We start from the raw sequence: 21,775 nt of genomic DNA, 5'->3' as shown, positions 1-21,775 counted from the left end.
AAAAATGTTGCAAAATATTATTTTTTTGATAAATTAAAAATAAAAAACGTTTTACAACATTTTTTTATTAAAATAGTTAAAAAACTGTTGCAAAACAGTTTTTCTTCATTAAACTGAAAATAAAAAATGTTTTGCAACAGTTTTTTATTAAAATTGTTAAAAAAACATTGCAAAACATTTTGGATTCAGATCAGATCAGATAAATCTGAATTGAATTCAAATTGAATCAAATCAAGTCTGTTTCAAATTCGGATCAAATCAGATCTATTTTTTTTTAATCTGAATTTGGATCAGATCGAATTCATTTTTTTTTATCTGAATTCAAATTAAATCAGATTCATCTCAAATCTGATCTGATTCGATCTGTTCAGAACACTAGTGTCAATTTATTTAATAAAAGTATTACAAATTATACTATATATATATTTATATATTAATTAAAACTACACTAATTATTCTATATTACAAATTTATATGTTGTTAATAGTTTAGACATTGTTCCAATTAGTTCGATTCTAACAAATAACAGAGACTTATAAATGAAAAAAAATTTTTGAAGCAAGCAGCTTTAAAATATCCAATTCAGCAGTTCAGGACCTAAACATAAAAGAAAAAATAACCATTAGTATAACAATCGTTAAAGAAAGTAAAAAAAAAGAAACTTTAAAGTAATTACCTTTGAAGTTCATTAAATGGAAACTCAGGATCTAAAATATGAACGTTATTAACATTTATTAAATAATTAATAAAAAATAATTTTTAAAGGTTTTACCTTCAATATGGAAGTCCTAAACTTGTCTTTTGACTTCCTTTACCTAAAAAAAAAGTACAAATGTTAGTTAATATTTGTCAAATAATTTATTAAAAAAAATTTCAAAGGTTTTTTTACCTTCGAAATGGAAGTCTGATGATATCCTGGACCTATAATAAAAAAGAATGAATGTTAGTTAACATTTATTAAATAAAAATAAAAAAAATTATTTATTTTTGAAGTTTACCTTTGAAATTCTGTCCAGAGTTATCAATTTACAAAAGAATAAAATTAAAACGTTAATCTACATTTTATTAAATAAAAAAAACTATTAGAATTTTGAAGTTTTACCTTCAAAATTCTGTCTAGAAAGCGTCCATAGTATTGTGTTTTTACAAAATACAAAAATGAAATATTAGAAAATGTTTCGTTAAATGAAATTATTAAAAAAAATAATTTTTGAAGGTTTTACCTTTGATATAGGAGCACAGAACTCGTTTTCAGCTTTCTGCTCTTAAAAAAAAAATGAAATGTTAGTTAATATTTTGCTAAATAAAAAATAAATAGAACTTCAAAATTTACATTCAAAATTTTATCATTTAGGAGCTAGAGTTCTGTAGTCCTATAAAAAAGAAAAATGAAATGTTAGTAAAGTTTCGTTTAAATAAAATAATAGAATTTCAAAGTTTTACCTTCGAAATTCTGTCCAAGAGGCGTCCAGAACTACAAAAAAGATAAAAAACGTTAGAAATGTTTTTTGAAAAAATAAAAAAAAATATGTTTTGTAATAAAAAGTTTGTTACGAAACTTACCATATTGAAAATTCCATCCAGATGGGAACTAGAAAACTGAAAATCTAAAAAAAAAAAATAAAAGAATGTTAAAAATATTTTTTTACAAAAATAAAAAAATATATTTTAAGTTTTGCAACATCTCGTTGCGAAACTTACCATTTCAAAAGTTTTGGTAAACTTTGAAGTACTGAAACCTACAAAAAAAATTTTAAAAAAAACATTAGTAAACCATTCTTAACAAAAAAATTAAAAAATAATAAAATTTCTTCCCCCTAGTTTACCTTACGTCCATTTCGTCTTTAGATAGCCCAGGGAGCTGTTCTTAAAAAAAATATCAAAGAATGTTAGTAAAATGTTTTTAATGAAAAAAAATATTTAAAAATTCAACTTTTATAATGTTTTGTTGTGAAACTTACTATGTTAAAATTTTGGAAATATTGAGTACTGAAACTTAGTATAAAAAAAATAAAAAGAAGAACATTAGAAACGTTCTTTATAAAATAAAAAAAAATTATAGTTTTACAACAAAATGTTGCGAAACTTACTCTTTAACTGTTTTAGGAATTGTTGGAGTACCAAAACTTACAAAAAAAAAGAAGGAAAACGTTTCGTTAAATAAATAAAAATAAAAAAAACAGAATTTTGAAGTTTACCTTTGAAATTCTGTCCAGGAATATCCAGAGTGCCATATTCTACAAAATACAAAAACAAAATATTAAAAAAAGCTTCATTAAATAAATAAAAACTGGAATATATAAAGAAGAATTTTGAAATACCTTTAAAATTCCATTCAGGAGATAACAAAAAAATTGAAACCCTGTAAAAAAGTAAATGTTTTGTCAAATAATAATAAAAAATAAATAAAAAAAATATGGAATTCCAAAGTTTTATCTTCAAAATTCCATCCAGACAGAAACTGGAGAGCTGAACCCTAAAAACAAAAGGAGAAAACTGAAACATTAATAATGTTTTGCTAAAATAAAATAAAAAAAAAACAGAATTTCAAAGTTTACCTTCAAAATTCTGTTCAGGAAGTATCTGAAGAGTCGTAGTTCTACAAAAGAGAAGCTAAAATATTAGTAAATGTTTCATTAATTAAAAACCAAAAAAAATATAAAGAAATTTTGAAGTTTACCTTTAAAATTTCATATAGGATCCCATCTAATAGCCATAGACCTAAAAAAAAATAAATGAAACAAAATGTTAGTTAATGTTTCGTTTAAATAAAAAAAATGAAATAATTTCAAAGTTTTACTTTCGAAATTTTATTTTGAGAAGTTTCAGAAGTCATAGACCTACAAGAGAAAAAAATCAAAATTTAATAAGAACATTTCATTAATATGTTATATTACACAAAGAAAATTTTATACATAACAAAAATAAATAAAAAGGTAGTAAATACCTTTAAATTTCATTCAGGAATCTATCTGGAAGGCTGTAGGTTTACAAAAAAAAATGAAAATGTTAGCAAACATTTTGTTTAAGAAAAAATAAAATAAAATTCAAAGATTACCTTCAAATTGGAATTCCAGTTGACTTTCTATACCTAAAAAGATAAAGAACATTAACAAATGTTCATTAAACAAAAAAAAATAAAATAAATAAATTTTGAAGTTTTTTTTTTACTTTCAAAATTCTGTTCAGAGTCTCCAGGAAGCCTATCAATCTACAAAAAAAAGAAAAATAAAACATTAGTAATGTTTCACCAAAAATAATAAAACAAAAAATTTTAAAGTTTTACCTTTAAAATTCTGCCTGAAAAATTAATTTTTTAAAGGTAAATACCTTCAAAATTCCATTTAGAAAGTTCAGACTTGTAATAGTTGTCACATATTTGCATAAAAATTAATAGTAAAATATTATACAGCACTCTAAATTAAGACGCAAATCTAAAAAAGAAATTGAAACGTTAGTAAACGTTTCATTAAATAAACAAAAAAAAAAACAATTTCAAAGTTTTACCGTTTAGAAAATGCCAGAACTCTACAAAAAAATTTGAAAAAAAATTGGAATGTTAATAAATGTTTTGATAAAAGGATTTTAAAAAAATCAAAACGTTTTTAACATTTTAATATAAAGAAAAATTTAAAATGTTAAAAACATTTTGTTAAAAATTAAACTAAAAATCAAAATGTTTTTTAACATTTTGATATAAAGAAAATTAAAAAAAATTTTGAAATGTTAAAAACATTTCATTTAAAAATTAAGAATAAAATTGCAATGTTAAAAACATTTTATTTAAAAATTAAAATAAAAATTGAAACATTAAAACGTTTCATTTAAAAATTAAAAATAAAAATTGAAGCATTTTTTAACGGTTTGATAAAAAAATAAAAATTCAAAATGTTAATTAATGTTTTGATATAAAATTTTTAAAAAAAACAAATTAAAATGTTAAAAACATTTTAAATAAAATTTTGAAATGTTAAAATACGTTTCAATAAAAAAATCAAAAATTAGAACATTTTTTAATGTTTTGATAAAATTTTTTAAAATAAAATTTTGAAACGTTAAAAATATTTCATTAAAAATAAAAATAAAAAATAAAATTATTGAAACGTTAACAATATATTTTGAAACATTTAGAAATGTTTTGTTTAGAAAGTAAATGAAAAAGAAGTAAAATTTTGAACTTACCTTCAAAATTTTAAAAAAAACTTCAAAATTGAATAAAATTACTAATTTTGTTCGTCCTGTACTCTAAAACTTTCAGAAATTTCGTAGGGTTGAAGTCCTACAAAAATTAATTTTTTTTTTAAAAAAATTCATCTTTTAGTTTCAAAACTTTTTAAAAGAAAAAAGATTAAGTTTCAAAACTTTATTAGTTAAATAGTTTAAATAAATGTAAATGTCTAAATTTGGTTAGTGATTGATTATCTCACATGACCAATCAAGTGCAGTTCTTTTTCCAATGTTTACCATATTACTGAATTGCGAAGAACTACTCCATAAAAAATTTTGCAATGCTGCTATTTTGCAGAACTCTGCAAGACTGGCTTATTTTAAATTTTCAGTTGAATGAAATTCTGCAAAATTGCTGATTTTATAAATGAAAATTTTCAACTATCTGCGAAATTGCAAAATCTGCAGAACTTCACAGAAATATACAAAAAAATGACAAAAAAAAACAGAAATCTGCAAATTTTGCAAATCTTCACAATTCTGCATCCAAAAACTTTACCAATGATATAGTATTTTATAATTTTTTGTTTTTAAATAAATTTATAGTATTTTTAATTTTTTAGTATTATCATTAATAAAAGATATTAGGGTTATACATTAAGATGGTATGTTTTATATATTACTTATTTGATTAGCCATCATAATCACCTAATAGTACACATATAAGATTCTATAGAGGAATAATGAATATTAGTTTACAAATTAATAATATTAATATAATTATATAGTTTTTTTACTTATGTATAATTATTAAAATTATTATTCTAATAAATTTGTAAATATCTTAAATATATTGCAGTTATTAAAAAAAAAAAATTAAAAATATGACAATAAAATAATTAATAATATAATAATGTAATAAATTTTTAATTATTTTAAATATAAATTTTTTATTTATTAATATATTTTATACTAATATTTTATTTAAAGATATTATGTTTAAAACTATTTCTATTTGTACACTACAACACGAGTCACGTGATTATTGTCATTTTTCTGGTGATCTTCATAAAAATTTCCTAATTTGGAAATTTGTGTAACGCATTTTCATTTTTACTGAGAAACAAAATTGCCTTTTTTGGGTTATATAACGTTACTCTGATTTCCAAAATTGGAAATTACAGTAATTTTTGGCTGGAATTATAAATTTGGCCGAAATTATTAGGTGTGACATATAATATGTGACAAATAAGGTTTTTCTTACCAAAAAAATTCTAAGTTCCTAGAATAAATAGTAAAAATGGAAAACTATAGGGTGTGACATAGGTGACAAATTATAGTCATGTGATACGTATTTCGCACACTAGTGTATATTAAGAAATTATCTATGTTTAATTATATGATTTTTAAAATTTTATTATCCTTTATATTACATTACTATTTTTCATTTTTACTATTATCTTAAAATATTATACTTTTATTTGTTATATAATTAATTTAATTTTAAATGCTTTTTTCTATTTGATAAATAATCAAATATAATTAATTATATAACTGAAAAATTGCATAAAAGTTTATAATTAACTATAAAATAAATATTTAAGAATTTTATATACTAAATTATATTAATTATTTTTTTTATATAAATATGGGGTCTTTGCAATAGAAAGGTACAAAATTCAAAAATATTAAAAATTAAATTAATATTAAATTTGCATTTATTTCAGTAAAAAAAATATAATTAGCATATAAAATAAAATTAAATTTTTTTTTGAGTTTTGTATCTTTTTATTGCAAAGAACCCATATTATAATAAACTAGAAATGAAAATTATTGTAAGTTTGAAGCGAAAAAAAGATTATAAATAAATCTTTATTTTGTTTATTTGATGTATTACAAATTTATTTTCATCTAAAATAACATAAAATTTCAATAATATGATGTGTGTAGACAATATAACATTATTTAATATAATTCTTTAAAAATATATATAATCTTTTACTTCACTTTGAACAATTAATTTTTTTTGATTAAAGAATTTATTTTATTTATTATTAATTATACTTTACAGAAACCTTGAATTTTTAAACAATACCGAATTGATATAATAATGATGTTAAATAAATATCGTGGCGATATCGATTTGCAAATGATATCATTATGATATCGCAATGATATCATTTCAATATTAATTCAATATATCGAAATGATATCGTAAAGATATTTGTTTGAAAAAATATCAGATCGATATCATTTCGATATTGTTATAACAACAATGAATTTTTTGAAAAATGGGAAGTAAATACGATATTAATATGATATCGTTCCAACATTAATTCAATATCAATATGATATCGTAAAGATATCACTTTATAATTATCTAATCGACATCATAACGATATTGACGAAACATCAAATCGATATCATATCGATATTTCGATATTGTTATAACAATAATGAAAAATAGAAAGTAAATACGATATTAATATGATATCGTTCCAACATTAATTCAATATCAATATGATATCGTAAAGATATCACTTTATAATTATCTAATCGATATTGACAAATAACAAAACGATATCATTTTGATATTGTTATAACAATAATGATTTTTTTTTAATAAATGCAATATCAATATAATATTATTTTAATATTAATTCAGTATCAAAATAATATCAAAATGATATTATCTATAAAAATATCAAATCAATCAAATATCGTTTTATAATATTTTAATAATTTGTAATCTAATTTAAAAGTTAATTTCAATAGATTTAAGTTACCAGTTATTTATTACAATAACAATTTTAATTACAGATAAAGTATACATTAGTTTAAATATTATATAACAGATAAAAAAAATATCAATAAATCTATAATAAACTAATTCAATAAATTAGAATTATGAGTTAAATTGGTGATGTAAGTCAAAACATTATGCCTTAATACTCCAGAATCATAACTCATCAACCCAAAGTTGAGGATTAACCGGGTACCTTGCTTTAGATTCAGCGACACTGCCCAAGTTGGATGGGGTGTCACAGGTACGCTTTAAGAAGACTCGCTACGACTCTATTGCAAAAAGGATAAGTATATTCGAAAACACCAGACATAAATTCACCTCAGAAGTTTGGCGGGAAACCCCTATAAACAACTGCAGTTTCATCATTACCAAAATCATTGAATTTAGGGATACAATAAAAAAGTTCATGAGAATGACGGCTTTAAAAAAAAAAATACAAATATATTCTCAACTTTGACAATTCACCCTTATTCTTTGGCCTGGAATTCTCATATGACTGCATTATTGTTGTTTGTAATTTGATCCATTGAATCCACCATAAATTGCCTGGCAAAGCGAACTTTTATTAGACAACTATAGCTTCATCAACAAACGTTGCAATGTGTTTGGACGAATGACATCCTGTTTAATAAATTTTAAATGGGCAAACGTGAACCTAAAACCCATTATAAGGTAGGCTGCAAGAAGTGCAAAGCAACCTACTTAACCCACGAGTGGGTCTAAGGGTTAGGGAATTAATTACACGCCAAACACACACAAGTTGGTATGGAGTTAAAAGTCTTACAAACTAAAAATTATTTTTGCCACTTAATTCTCCAATAATCAATGTTATAAAAAAGTTACTTACGACTTAAGCCTACTTAATTATATATAAAATGACACTTCGAACAGACAGAGCTCATGATATATGAGAATATCCCATCATGCCTATTTTAACCTTTGATTAAAGGATTTTCGTTGCGTTAATTATATAAGCTTTACGCCTATATAACATAAGCTTACACCTATATAATTCAAGTCCGCCTTTTCCTATAACACACTATGCACGACGGCAAACGGTATAGGAGGGAGACTCTACTTTCAGAAAGAAAGTTTTTTTTTTCAAAAAAAAAACGTACAAATAAATAGCGGTTAAATAAAATAGTGGTTAAATTGACTTTTTAGGAATTAATAGGCCTTATAGCCTTATAATATACGCGATCATTTAATATACGCGATCATTTAATCAGACAATTTATTAAATTTGGTATTACACGAACTTGATCAACCTGATAATTGTTTAGTCTCTTTATAGGTGGATATTTCTTAAATTATCACCTGAACTTTTCAATTTTTTGCAGAATCGAAGATGGAAACCGGAAAAGTATTCTGATTCAGAATTTTTTTTAAGAAATGTGTTTGTTATTTTGTAAATTACCAGTCAGAATTGGCTTAAACTTTAAAGTTCTTACTTTACGCAAATGTTATGCAAATGTATTCTTTTTGATCTGTATAAGAACGTCAAATATATAGAGATATTTAGGCCGTATATACTAAAGAAGAAATGTCATATAATAACCATTCCATTTTTAACAAAACAACAATTACTTTTTAAACTTGAAAATGTTATATCTTAGACAAACATTTTATAGTTTTATACATCCATTTTATTTTATATTATTATCACTCGACATTATGGTATAATGTTTAGAATAATGATGTTTCATATTATCATTTGCTTGTAAAATTTACTAAATTTATTCAATGTAATATCGTTATAAAATGCATAATTTTATAAAAAAATTAGAGCGTTTGCTAAGATTTATAACTATGTATAATTTAATATTATTATTAATAACTATGATTAAAGGATATGAAGTATCAGTACAGTATAAATAAAATAACTTACCGATAAAGAATCAACGATCTTATTTCCGCTCCTAGAAGGGATCGTTAATTTTTTGGTCATATTATCTAATTCTTTAACGGCGGACAAATTTTTTCCGTTCCACGAAACCTTAAAGGTTTCTCTTACGAAATCAACCAAGGTATTGAATCCTCCATTTCTTGTTAATTCTGAAATATTAACAGCTACAAGCTGTCGGCTTAAAATCTTTTGGACAAATTCTTCATCAACGTAATCTATAAGTTCCTTTTGAGATAAACTTCCAGTAGATGCTCTATAATTAAATTAATAATTAATACAAACAGCACTATTTGGTTAGCTACGAAACAATTAAATAAATACCTGTTTTTTCTTATTTCTTTAAATTCTTCTACAGAAGTTAAAATAATTTGGTTAAACTTATTTCTGAAATCGATAAAAAATTTTCGGGTTTTTTCGAGGTAGCTTTTTAGCTTCGTTCGAATGTATTTTTATTTTGAAAATTTTTGTTATCAACTCATCAAAAACTTCACCACGCGGACTTCTTGCACGTAAAAAAAGACACTTGACACTTTCGTCCCATAGACGAATTTTATCCTAAAATATTAAAAATACATTATTTAAAAGATTTAGACATAATAAAATCATGTTAATTTAATACTTACGTCCGTAATTTTACTGGATTTGATGAGATAGCAACATCCGTATTGTTCATTTCTAGTGCCAATCTTAAAATTTCCGGATGGTCGACGAGCCAAGCAACTATTTCTAAATTTGACTTTGATTGAAATACTTCGGGTTTTTTATGATCTTCCGTCTTACTCTCATCATCATCATCATTATCATCATCATCATCATTATCATCATCATCATCATCATCATCATCATCATCATCATCATTACTTCTTTTTTCATTTACTACTATAACTTCTTTATCAGCAGATTCGGCAGCTTCTTTATTACTATTTTTACTTTTTTTCATCAACTGATTGGCTTTCTCAATGTCAATATCTCTTCTTTTTTTCGTAATTTGTTTTCTTTTCGATCCTATTATACATATTTTTGGTATTTATTAATTATTCTTCTTACATATAACTATATAAGCAAAACTTACTATAAATTTACAAAAGAGTTATATCTACATACCTCCTTCAACTTCCATTTCTTGATTATCATCAGACGATTTATTAGGTAATTTACGTTTAGTCGTCATAATATAAAAAAAAATATGAGCGAAAAAAAGTGGAACAACCTTTTTGTTTAAAAGTAGGTGATATTTATCGAGAAAATATGAATGAATAAAAAATGTAGAGCAACTTTCTTGCTCAAAAAAGTAGATGATAAATATTGAACGAACAAAAAAAAGGGCTGGTTGCGTTATCATGATATAATTTTGAGATTTTAGCTATTGTAATTATGATTGTAGTATTTAATTGGAAAATATACATGATCTTAATATCATTGTGTATCGTGTAGAATGCAGGATCAGTTAAAAATATCAGGAGATGGGAAAACTAAAAATTATGATTTCTAGAAGATCGAAAATTAAATTTAATTAATATAAATAAATTATTACAATATCAAATTTCATTCAGTGAAATTTTTTTTTTACATGGAAGATTACCTCAAATCGATTTTACGGTTTCAAATTTATTATATTTTTCAGGCTATACATGGAATGAGAAGAAAAATAATGGAAAGGTGAGAAGAAAAATGATCGGTAGAAGAAAAGGAGTGAGAAGAAATTAATGGAATATTACGTTTTGAATTTCCATTTTTATGTGTGATACGATGACATGCAAGGAAAAAAAAATTTATAAGATCCTGGTACTCTTGACGGAAAAATAACTGAGCCAATGAACCATGTGATGATCCTATCTAACTAAGCCATATCTATTTAGTGTAAGCCTCTGGATTGATTACATAAAAAATAGATGGGATCTACAGTAGTAGACTTACAACGATATTTGAAAAATACCGATATATTGATTGAAATTGTGAAATTACTGATAGGAAAGAGTTTTAATACATATTGGTGTAATCAAATATCGGTATATAAAGTATCAACTATTCAAATAATACAAGTCATGTGCAACTAATCATTTGTTTAATTGTTCGATAATATTCCTAAAACGGAGTAAATTAAGATCGAATTAAGTTCGTTACGGTGTAAATTAAGGTTAGCTTAAAATTCAGTATAATTGTAATATATCATCGCAGTGTAATATGAAATATAATCGGAAGGACGTGCGTGATTTAAAATATTATATTTTATAATTATAAAGTATAAAGATAACATTTTAACTCATTTTTTATTAATAGAATTTGTTTATTTATTTTTATTTATATATATTAATTAATGCAGTATTACTATAATTATATTTTTAAAATAAATTGATAAATCAAAAAATTGAGTGTATTCATGTTAAATAAATTAATTAAAGATGATTGCATTAGAACTAAAAAATTTAGGCAAGATCGTAAAAATAAACTCAAAGAAATCAAAAAAAAATATGTGCGTATTCAATGTTAAATAAATTAATTAAAGATGATTGCATTAGAACTGAAAGATCGTAAAAATAAACTCAAAGAAATCAAAAAAAAATTATGTGTGTATTCATTGTTAAATAAATTAATTAAGGATGATTGCATTAGAACTAAAAAATTTAGACAAGATCGTAAAAATAAACTCAAAGAAATCAAAAAAAAATTATGTGTGTATTCAATGTTAAATAAATTAATTAAGGATGATTGCATTAGAACTAAAAAATTTAGACAAGATCATAAAAATAAACTCAAAGAAATCATAATAAATTTATTATAAATATAGAGCCTTTTCTTGACATTTTCCCCATCAAACTAATAATATTTAATAATGGCAGCATTAAACTTAAACGCAAATCTTCCAGTATACATTCAATGGCCCGATGACGCTGCTTTGACCTTAATTCAGCGTCATCGGGCCTATCAGCCCTTATTCACCACAACGAGGTTACATAACCAAAACCAATTATGGCGTGGAATTGCTCGTGATATACGAAACAACCACATATTCAGGCCAACTAGAAAACAATGTAGAGAGAAATGGAATGCGCTAAAGTCGGGGTATGAGAATTTAGAGAGATTAATAAACAGAAATCCTGAAGGATATCCCACTCGTACCCTGACTTTGCATGACGAGAGATTCCACCAGGAACTCTCTGACGAGTTTTGGAGAGTGGAGCGTAAGTATTTATTATTTAACTGATTTTTTTCATTAATTCATTGCATTTATATTAATACTTACTTTGTTTTAAGCATTAGTCCGGGCCGCCCGAAGAAATAGGATGGATCGTAGGACATACGAGTATAGAGAGCGCAGGCGCTCTCGCTCCCGATCCCCCTACCACCGAGAGCGCAGGCGCTCTCGTTCTCGATCTCCCTACCACCGAGAGCGCGGGCGCTCTCACCGACGTCATTGATTTTTTATTTTTTATTTTATTATTTTAATATATTTTATTTTATTTTATTATATGTTTTATTTTATTTAATTATTATTATGTTTATATTAGGGGACTTACACATATCACGTAATTATAGATTAATATATAACCAACCCCCCCCCCCCCCCTAGTAGAGATTATACTATCACGTGATCATATTGTAATCAACATAATTATAGTAACTGTCACACAAGTGTCATCATATTTTATATAGAACTCAAAATTTTCTCATCGATCTAATTTTGACAATATTTCTTTATTCTCTTTTTTTTTCACTATTTAATATATGCCTTTTAAATTATGACTGTTTTACCGCTATAATGAATATAATAGTCAAACAAAAGAATTTTTTACATTTTTATTAATAAATCCGATCAAATTAAAAAATTACATTGTTTTTTGCAACTGTACACATGTGATTCTGCGATTTTTTAACGTGACTCAATATTTAATACACGTAAAAATGATCTGATCGCGTTTTAAATCTCCCCTTTAATTTCTTTATCTGATCTTTTTAACATGCAGACTTTCCTAACTACACCGAAATATAACAAGTTTTACATTTATAAAACTCCCATAAATCAACACCAGAAATTCTGCAATGCTTTTGGATATTATTTTATGGTGAATGCAAAAAATCCTGTATACCCAAAACTTAGTTTATGTACAGAATGTACTAATGCATGGAAAGAAATTCGGCATAAATCTCAAGAAGAAATCGAAAATAAAATCCAGGAATATCTAACAACTCCAGTTCCAATTCAAGGTTTTTTGCAAACTTTTCATTCGCGACCAGGTTCATCTCAAAGCTCAAAATCCACCAAGTCCCAAGTCTCTCAAAAGCCAATAGAAGAGACTATCATAGCTGATGTTAATCCACCTCCTAATGCTGCTGCGCAGAAGAAAGCTGCAGAAATTATTAATGCAACCAATATGAAACTTGCTGAGCTTCAACAAATTTACAATTCCACCAGTGATTATGAAATTCGGTGTAATTTAATGGAGCGTATGACAAATCTTAAAGAAATTTTGTGCAGTGAGAATAATAAGGTTAAGAAATTAAAGCGTCAAGCAGGTTATCAACGTAAGAATAGAGAAAAAAAGCAAAGCTTTTGCAAGAACGTCAAGAAGTAATACAGTATAGTTCACCTGGTCGTCCACCACTTTTGACTCAATATCCTGATTTACATGAACATATACATGAATGTATTGAGTTCGGAGCTGCAGATAAAAAAAGAAGAAAGGAGGTTATTAAAGTTAGAACAATCCGTCACCTCCAAGAAGAACTCAAATCAAAGTATAACGAATACCTTTCTCGTACTACTCTCAGCAATTATCTGCTACCATCTCGATCAAATTCTATAGCTGCAAGGACTCATCACCACCCAGCTAATATTGCAGTTGCCTCCGTTTCTAGAGATGAAAAAAATGAACATCCTGATGAGCACTATTGTCTTGCTTCTGTAAAAGGTGCAAAACAATTTGCAGCCTTATTTCCAACTCATTCTGTTATCATTTCTCAGGATGACAAAGCTAAAGTTCCTCTTGGTATCCCTGCAGTTGGGAGAACGTTCAAAACTATACAGAGCTTTCAAGAACCAGTTACACTACCTGATCATGATTTTCCGGTTGGAATGCAGCAAAAGCTTATTCCATCAGTATATTTACTCATTAATCCACATGACACAAATGATACTTTTCGTAATGGCCAACTTTCAATTTTCGTACGTCCACAATACCAAGTTGGTACAAGTGCAGCCACTCATATGAATGATCTTAATTCGTTAACTCAAAACAGCCATTTTGATGAGATATTAAAAGTTGACGGCAAAATAAAACCTATTTGGATTCTTTTAGTTGATGGAGGTCCAGACGAAAATCCCCGCCATATGAAAAATATTTACCAATATTGTAGAATGTTCCGCGCCTTTCGACTTCGATTATCTTTCTATTCGACTACGCACCAGGTCAATCGGCTTATAATCCTGTTGAGCGTAGTATGTCAACACTTTCTCAAAAATTGGCCGGTATAACATTACCTATTAACAAATTCGGTTCTCACCTCAATTCTCAAGGCCAAGTTGTAGATTCGGAGCTTGCAATGAAAAATTTTCGTTATGCTGGTGAGGTTTTGCGTACTTTCTTTGGGAACGCGATCCTATCTTCGGAAACCAGTCACCACGCAATATATTGATCACAAAAACACTCCATTCAACGATGTTATATTTCCTGCATCTGAAAAAGAAAAGAATAAATCGAATCAAACGTATTCCCCGATGCGGTTTAGAAAATCACACCAAAATGCGTACATACTCACTGACATCAAGAAATGCGAAGATCGCTCTTGTTGTTTACCTAACCGTCGTGAGGAAGCAGCTATTCTTCTTGCTGAAAATAATGGATTTCTCCCACCAGTAACGAAAGGAAAAGATGGGCATTTCTTAAATCCACTCCATATACTAGAAAGATTGCGATGCCTTAAAATACCCTGATATACGCCCTATCATTCTTCTATTACACAAGACTTATAGTCGTCTTTGCGTCAGTGTAATTGCGTACTTTCCAACACTTTCCATTGTTCGTCAACATAAGAAAAACCAGCATCCAAAGCGACGAGGACGACCAGCCAAACAGAAAAAAGTATTTACAAATTCTGTTGACGATTTTTCGGTGCCTGCACGGGACGTACAAGTTTTAATTATAAATGACCGAGAGGTGCAATCGGAAGGTGAGTAAGGAGGTGGTTTTATACGAAGTGCGAAGTGGCTTTACTTTAGAAAATTATGTCTTAAAAAAGTGGTAAAAAATGTTTTTTTTTAATAAAATTTTATTACGGCATGTTACACTACAGAAATAAAAAATGTATTTTGTGATACAAGTGATTTTCGTTAATTCCAGCTAAAATTACAACCACGAAACTAATTTTGGCCAAAGGCTATAAAGTATCACGTGATAGGTTAGATATTCGGGATACCCCCCCCCCCTCCGATAATTACGTGATATGTGTAACTCCCCTTATTATATGTTTTATTTTATTTTATTATTATGTTTTATATTATTATATATTTTATTTTATTTTCTGATTCAATAAATGACTATTTTCGATAATATTATTTGTCATACCAATTGTCATTAACCGGTATAATTGACCCTAAATTTTGTGTAGCCAAATCGGCAGTAATTTAACCGAATTGATTACTTAATTGCATTTTTTTTTTGCCGACACACTAATAGTATTTAATAAATTTAGTTCTAATTGAATTTATAAAATTCTAATTAAATTTGAATTATTTTAAATTGTTATAAAGATGAGAAGACGATATAGTCACAACAAGCCAATAGAGCCAATTCGAATTCGAAATCGGTTTTCTTACAGCAAACCTAATGAGACAACAGATTCTGACGAGAGAGTGGCAATTTGTTCGCCTGTACGTTCACCTGATAATGATAACGATGACATGGACTTTCAGTATGATCATAAAGATGATTTAAGTTTTCAAGACATTAATGATGACGATAATGCATATGGATCAATTAATCCTCAAGACTACAATGATGAGATGATATTTTCGCAAGATAATGTCAATTCATCTGATACTGAAGAGGAAGAAGAAAGTGATAACGAATACAATTATGAAGAGGAGGAAGAGGAGGAAGATAATAATGAAAACAATGACGAAGAGGAGGAGGATGAAGGTAATAATGATGATAATAATAATCAAGTGGAAGAGGAACGTAATAATGATGAAGAGGAACGTAATTACGATGAAGAGGAACGTAATAATGATGAAGAGGAACGTAATAACAATGAAGAGGAACGTAATAACGAAGAGGAAGAAATACATCAAATCGTTGAAGCGTTAGATGAAGACAAGATACCGTTCTGCAATGGTCAATTTGCACTGTACTTTGATAATTATACAACTACGGCATTATTTTGCTGGCTTCAGAAACATAATGTTTCTACGAAAGCATATGAAGATCTTGTCGATATCATTCACAATTCTCAATTTGAACCTACCCATGTGGTAAAAAATATCCGAAGATTCCAATCATGGAGAAAACGTCTTCCTCTCCTACCAATAATAACAAAGTCTATTAAAATTTCACCAAAAAAAACTCCATCAACCTCACGAGGATCAAAACTTTCGTATCAACTCTCAATTAGTGAAATTATATGGCGTGTTCTTAATAATCCGATGCTAATGAAGCATATGTATTTTGGACTCGTCATTAATTCTGAAGAAAAATCAGAATTTTGGCATGGAAATTTATGGGGGGAATCCCACTTTTTGGACAACACGAAATATTAATATCAGAAAGTTATAAATTAATACACTTTGATACAATTATAATTTATTATCATTGATAATATTTATTAAAGTTATTTATTTTTAATAAATAGTATTGTACCGATCTGGTGATTTTGTTTACTATCATGATGATAATGGTCAAAAAAAACTTGGAAGATTAAGATCAATTTTAAAAAATCATGATGGATATTATCAGTTACGAATTCAAAAAATTTTGGAATATAGTGATTTACCCGGAAATTTAAAAGGGTTATCAAGACAACGTCGTTCTATTACTGGTGAAGTATGGTTACAAGACGAACCATTTTTAATTATAATGACTTCTCAAATTTTAGAAAAAATAACTATATTGATGATGTTTCAACATCAAAATATTCCTGATGGTTTATTGCGGATTAGTGAAATAATTTATAAATGTAATGACCGTTGGCACGTTCGTAATGTAAAGCTTTCATACCTACATCCATCTGATTACATTTCTATTAGAAATCCACCATCATCATCTATGCCAATCTATAAGCTGTTTTTAGATCTTTATTATGATGATTTTGGTACATTTAGAAATGTATACCATTCTCTAGGTGGTGTTTATGTACAGTTTGGAAATATGCCAGCACATCAAAGAAAGCTAATAAAGAACCATTTTGTTATTGGGTTTATCCATTTGGAGGAAAATTTGACGAATTTATGATACCATTCATTTCAGAAATGAAGGAATTAGAGAAAGGAAAGGTGATGACTGTCCAAGGACAAGATGCATGGATAATTGCTGGTTTAGGCGTTGTTACGGCAGATTTACCTCAAGGTAACGATATGACGAAGTAACTTAAGGTATTTTTTCAAGCTTAGTTAATAATATAATAATATAATTTTATGACAACTATTAAAATTGTTTAAAAAATAAATTTAGACGTAATGCAAATAAGGGTTGTCGTACTTGTAAAACTACTAAAGAATCATTGAGTGCTCGCAATCAGGATATCGTAACAACATTACGTTATCATCATATTACAGATGAAGAAATCTTAAAAATTTCTCGTGAGACTATAATGTCAAGAAGAGATCAACTTTGTACGGAATATGGTTTACGATCATTACCTAGTATTTTAGATAAATTAAAAAGGGAAAGACATTTACAGACGCCGCAGGATGTTTATCGTGCGACTGCAGGAAAGATTGGGCGGCTACTTAAAATTAACTTGTGAATTATTTTCGCGAGAAGGAGAAGATAATTTTATCGAAATTTGGAAAAATTTTGAAATCCCAAAAAGATGGTTCGCTTACCAAATCCGATTACTCACTACAATAGTTTTATGATGTCGGATTTACTTAGATTAGCTATGATTATGCCATTTTTGTTAAACCAGTTTTTAAAAGAATCGAAAGTATCAAACGTAATAAAACAGCCGCTGATTGAACAATTGATGCATTTCGAGTTAGTTCAGTTCCAAAAATTATTATATCTTGTTGGATACATGTTGCAAAAACTATGAAAGCGGTTTTTAACAAGAAATTTACATCGATAGCTATGAGGAATTGCAACAATGTCTTGAAGAAGAGTTTTCAATCCTTCCAAAGGTATAGTTACAAATTTGATATTGAAATGTGGAATAATTTCAAATAATTAACAATATTTTACTTTTTATAGGTTTTTGTAAATTTTGTTAATTTACCAAACATACACGTTAATATGCATCTTTTTGATGCGTGCTAAAACCTTTGGAACACTTATTAATACCCAAGTTGGTATAAAAGAAATGGTCCATCGTATTTTTAAGGGGATGGTACCAAAAACTAATTGCAAAAACATAGATTTAGATTTATTAAAGCGTTACAATACTTTATTTGCAATTCGACATTTAGCAGATGGTGGTATTGATCCAAGATTTAATAGATCTTGTACTGGATTTACAAATTCAAATTTTGGACAATTATTTTTAAATTGGTATGTTACAGAAGATAAATATTCAACTGAAGCAACTGAACAAGTTCAAGACGATGATGATGATACAAAAAGTAAGTATTTTATTGCATATAATATACATGTTTGATATTTATATTTACTAATCTTTTAATTTAGTTATATCTCCAGTAAACTTTATTTCCAATATTTCATTAAAAAAAGAATGCCAAAGCAGGAACGTGATAAACTTCTTTTAACTTTACATAATTTTAAAACTGAATTGTTTTTATCTTATGTGGATATGAAGTTTGAGGCGGCACTTGTAAACTCTTCAATTAGTTGGTACAAATTTGCATCATATATGATTGAAGAAGAAAATGGTATCCTTTCAAAAGTTCACCTACATCTCGATGATTTTATCACAATTTATGAAGAAGATCATGAAGAATCTTATGCAATAATCGAAGGTATCTTTCAACATAAGGGTAACAATAACAAATATTATGCATTTATTGTTGTAGATTGGTTTGAAGATACTTATGGTTGAACATTCAGTATTAAAATGTCCACTTTACCGTCTCAAACGACGGAGATAAATGGAGACGTATTTTTCCAATTACTGTAATAGATAATGTTCAAAAGTACATTTTATTCATAATTGTAATTCAGAAAGGTGCCAACTACCAAATCATGATACTACAAATAGAATTTGGATAAAAAATAATTTTTATTTTACAGCCATATAATTATATTAATTATATAAATATAATAAAATAATTATTTTAATTTGTATCGTATAAAATTTTAACCAATAAAATCATATGCATGATGTAATAATAAATTAAAATTAACCAATTAAAATCACTTTAATTACATGCATGTGATATCATGCATGTGATATCTAAAAATAGCTAAAATTCGCGTTTATTAATGAGATTTTTTTTGTTTATTTTCAAAAATACGCTTTTCTCTTGTCTTTTATATTAATACTTTACGGTATTTTAGTTCGTCTCTTCTTTTTTCTTTTTTAAAGTATACTTTAATTATCTTTTTACAATATTAACAATACTTTGGGGACACTTTAGTTTATATATTCAACATAGTAAGACACCCACATACGAAAAGCAAGAATAAAAGCAAGAATAAAGAAAAGAAAATGTACCCGCCACTCACATACGAAAGAAAAGAATAAAAGAAAGGAAAAATGTACCCACCTACCCACATACAAAAGAGAAAAAAGCCGTTTTTTAAATAAATAGTGGAGCTGTTAAGCAAGGTATGAAAATAGGATATACGCGTATTTTTCATATTTTTTTTACAATATGTTGTGGTTTGAGTATTTTTTTGTTAGACTGTGGTATAAATGTGAATATATTTTTCAACGGCCATGTATCTATTGCTTGTTAAATATATTTGCAATTTCTTTGTTAGACTGTGGTATTACAATATGAAGTGTGAATATATTTTTCAACGGCCATGTATCTATTGCTTGTTAAATATATTTGCAATTTCTTTTGTAATATTTGCTTTAGCCTGGAAGAAAATGTTGTAAAATAGGGCTGGATATTTATGGCATTTTCCGCCTTCCAATTACTTTGTCCGGGGGTAGCCTGACAATTTGTCGTTGTCCGTCAGTCGTAGCAACCAGCATTTTTTTACAATATTATGATTTTAAGAAACAAAACACTTTCAAAAAAATTTAAAGAAAGAACTAACTTAAAAATATTATTATTTTTATTATTCTTTACAAAATCCCGGAATTACCTGCTCTAACTATTATCCCAAGGTTATGTATTAAATTTTAAATATATTTTACAAAGAGTACATTTTATTAATCATGATTGTTTTTTTTATTTTTTATATATATATATATATATATTTTAAAATTGAAAATGACGTATCCATCCACTCACATACGAGAAGAAAAGAATAAAAAAGAGAAGAAAAGAATAAAAAAAAAGGAAGAAAAGAAACGTACTCCACTCACCTATAATAATCCACTAATAAAAAATTATTATTATTAATGTATAATAAATAATAAACATATATTACAATAAAAATATTTTTGTGTTGTTAATTCGGTGTTAATATAATATCATTACGATGTAGTTACGATATTAAATAAATGTAAAACATTTTTTGTAATATTAATTCGATATTAAAATGATATTATTATGATGTAGTTACGATATCAAATAAAATTGTAATATTAATTCAATGTTAATACGACATCACTACGATGTGGCTACGATATCAAATAGATGTAAAATATTTTTAATATTTTTGCAATATTAATTTGATGTTAATATGATATCACTACGATATGGCTACGATGTGGTTACGATATCAAATAAAATGTCAAATATTTTGCAATATTAATTTGATGTTAATATGATATCACTACGATGTGGTTACGATATCAAATAAAATGTCAAATATTTTGTAATATTAATTCAATATTAATACGACATCACTACGATGTGGTTACGATATCAAATAGATAAAATATTTTTGAATATTAATTCGATGTTAATATGATATCAATATGATGTGATTACGATATCAAATAAAATGTCAAATATTTTGTAATATTAATTCAATGTTAATACGACATCACTACGATGTGGTTACGATATCAAATAGATGTAAAATATTTTTGCAATATTAATTCGATGTTAATATGATATCACTACGATGTGGTTACGATATCAAATAAAATGTCAAATATTTTGTAATATTAATTCAATGTTAATACGACATGGTTACGATATCAAATAAATGTCAAATATTTTTGTAATATTAATTCAATGTTAATACGACATCACTACGATGTGATTACGTGATAATATTTACATCGCATAATGATCGCTGCGATATCGCAAAGATATCGAACTAATCAATGTCGAATAAATATAGTTACGACTAACTTAACGACGTCGAATCTATTTTTTATCAAAATATCGTAATGATATCGTAATGATATCATTGCAATATCTAATCAATATCGATTGTAAACTCCAAGTTTCAGCAAAGTAATCAATTTAAAAGAATTTATAAAAATATATACTTTTAAATATTTTTAAAATAATATTTGTTAAATAATTTTTATAAGTATCTTTTTTAATAATAATATTTTCCTAGTTAATAATAATGCAGGATCCCAAAAAATACATATAAAAGTCAGAGATAATCAGCAAAATTTTGCCTTAAAATAAGCAAATGTTTTTACTAAGATCAATA

The 21,775-nt window shown here is 26.5% G+C and overlaps 4 protein-coding genes across 4 annotated transcripts; 2 read left to right on the top strand and 2 right to left on the bottom strand.

Moving 5' to 3' along the window:
• Nucleotides 1–590: 590 nt before the first annotated feature.
• OCT59_021672 (uncharacterized protein) lies at nt 591–1,704 on the bottom strand (the record flags this gene model as incomplete). Its single annotated transcript, XM_066146680.1, has 8 exons — nt 591–597; nt 677–707; nt 795–815; nt 890–921; nt 1,224–1,264; nt 1,444–1,474; nt 1,564–1,607; nt 1,702–1,704. 8 exons carry the CDS (start codon nt 1,702–1,704, stop codon nt 591–593), a joined length of 210 nt encoding a protein of 69 aa, XP_066005791.1.
• A 7,070-nt stretch (nt 1,705–8,774) lies between these two features.
• Nucleotides 8,775–10,050, bottom strand: OCT59_021671 (uncharacterized protein; the record flags this gene model as incomplete). Its single annotated transcript, XM_066146679.1, has 6 exons — nt 8,775–8,780; nt 8,862–9,132; nt 9,201–9,228; nt 9,403–9,434; nt 9,503–9,884; nt 9,984–10,050. The coding sequence occupies 6 exons, from the start codon at nt 10,048–10,050 to the stop codon at nt 8,775–8,777; spliced, it is 786 nt and encodes a 261-aa protein (XP_066005790.1).
• A 1,662-nt stretch (nt 10,051–11,712) lies between these two features.
• Nucleotides 11,713–12,084, top strand: OCT59_021670 (uncharacterized protein; the record flags this gene model as incomplete). Its single annotated transcript, XM_066146678.1, has 1 exon — nt 11,713–12,084. One exon carries the CDS (start codon nt 11,713–11,715, stop codon nt 12,082–12,084), a length of 372 nt encoding a protein of 123 aa, XP_066005789.1.
• A 3,543-nt stretch (nt 12,085–15,627) lies between these two features.
• Nucleotides 15,628–18,346, top strand: OCT59_021669 (uncharacterized protein; the record flags this gene model as incomplete). The annotated part of the gene is made up of 7 exons (XM_066146677.1): nt 15,628–16,347; nt 16,829–17,015; nt 17,339–17,453; nt 17,543–17,833; nt 17,966–18,067; nt 18,159–18,210; nt 18,281–18,346. 7 exons carry the CDS (start codon nt 15,628–15,630, stop codon nt 18,344–18,346), a joined length of 1,533 nt encoding a protein of 510 aa, XP_066005788.1.
• Between the last annotated feature and the right edge of the window lie 3,429 nt (nt 18,347–21,775).

The sequence above is a fragment of the Rhizophagus irregularis genome, chromosome 30 (assembly GCF_026210795.1).
Source record: "Rhizophagus irregularis chromosome 30, complete sequence".
NCBI classification, from domain to species: domain Eukaryota; kingdom Fungi; phylum Glomeromycota; class Glomeromycetes; order Glomerales; family Glomeraceae; genus Rhizophagus; species Rhizophagus irregularis.
Note: the sequence above shows the minus strand (reverse complement) of the source record. Positions and strands in the feature narration are given on the sequence as shown.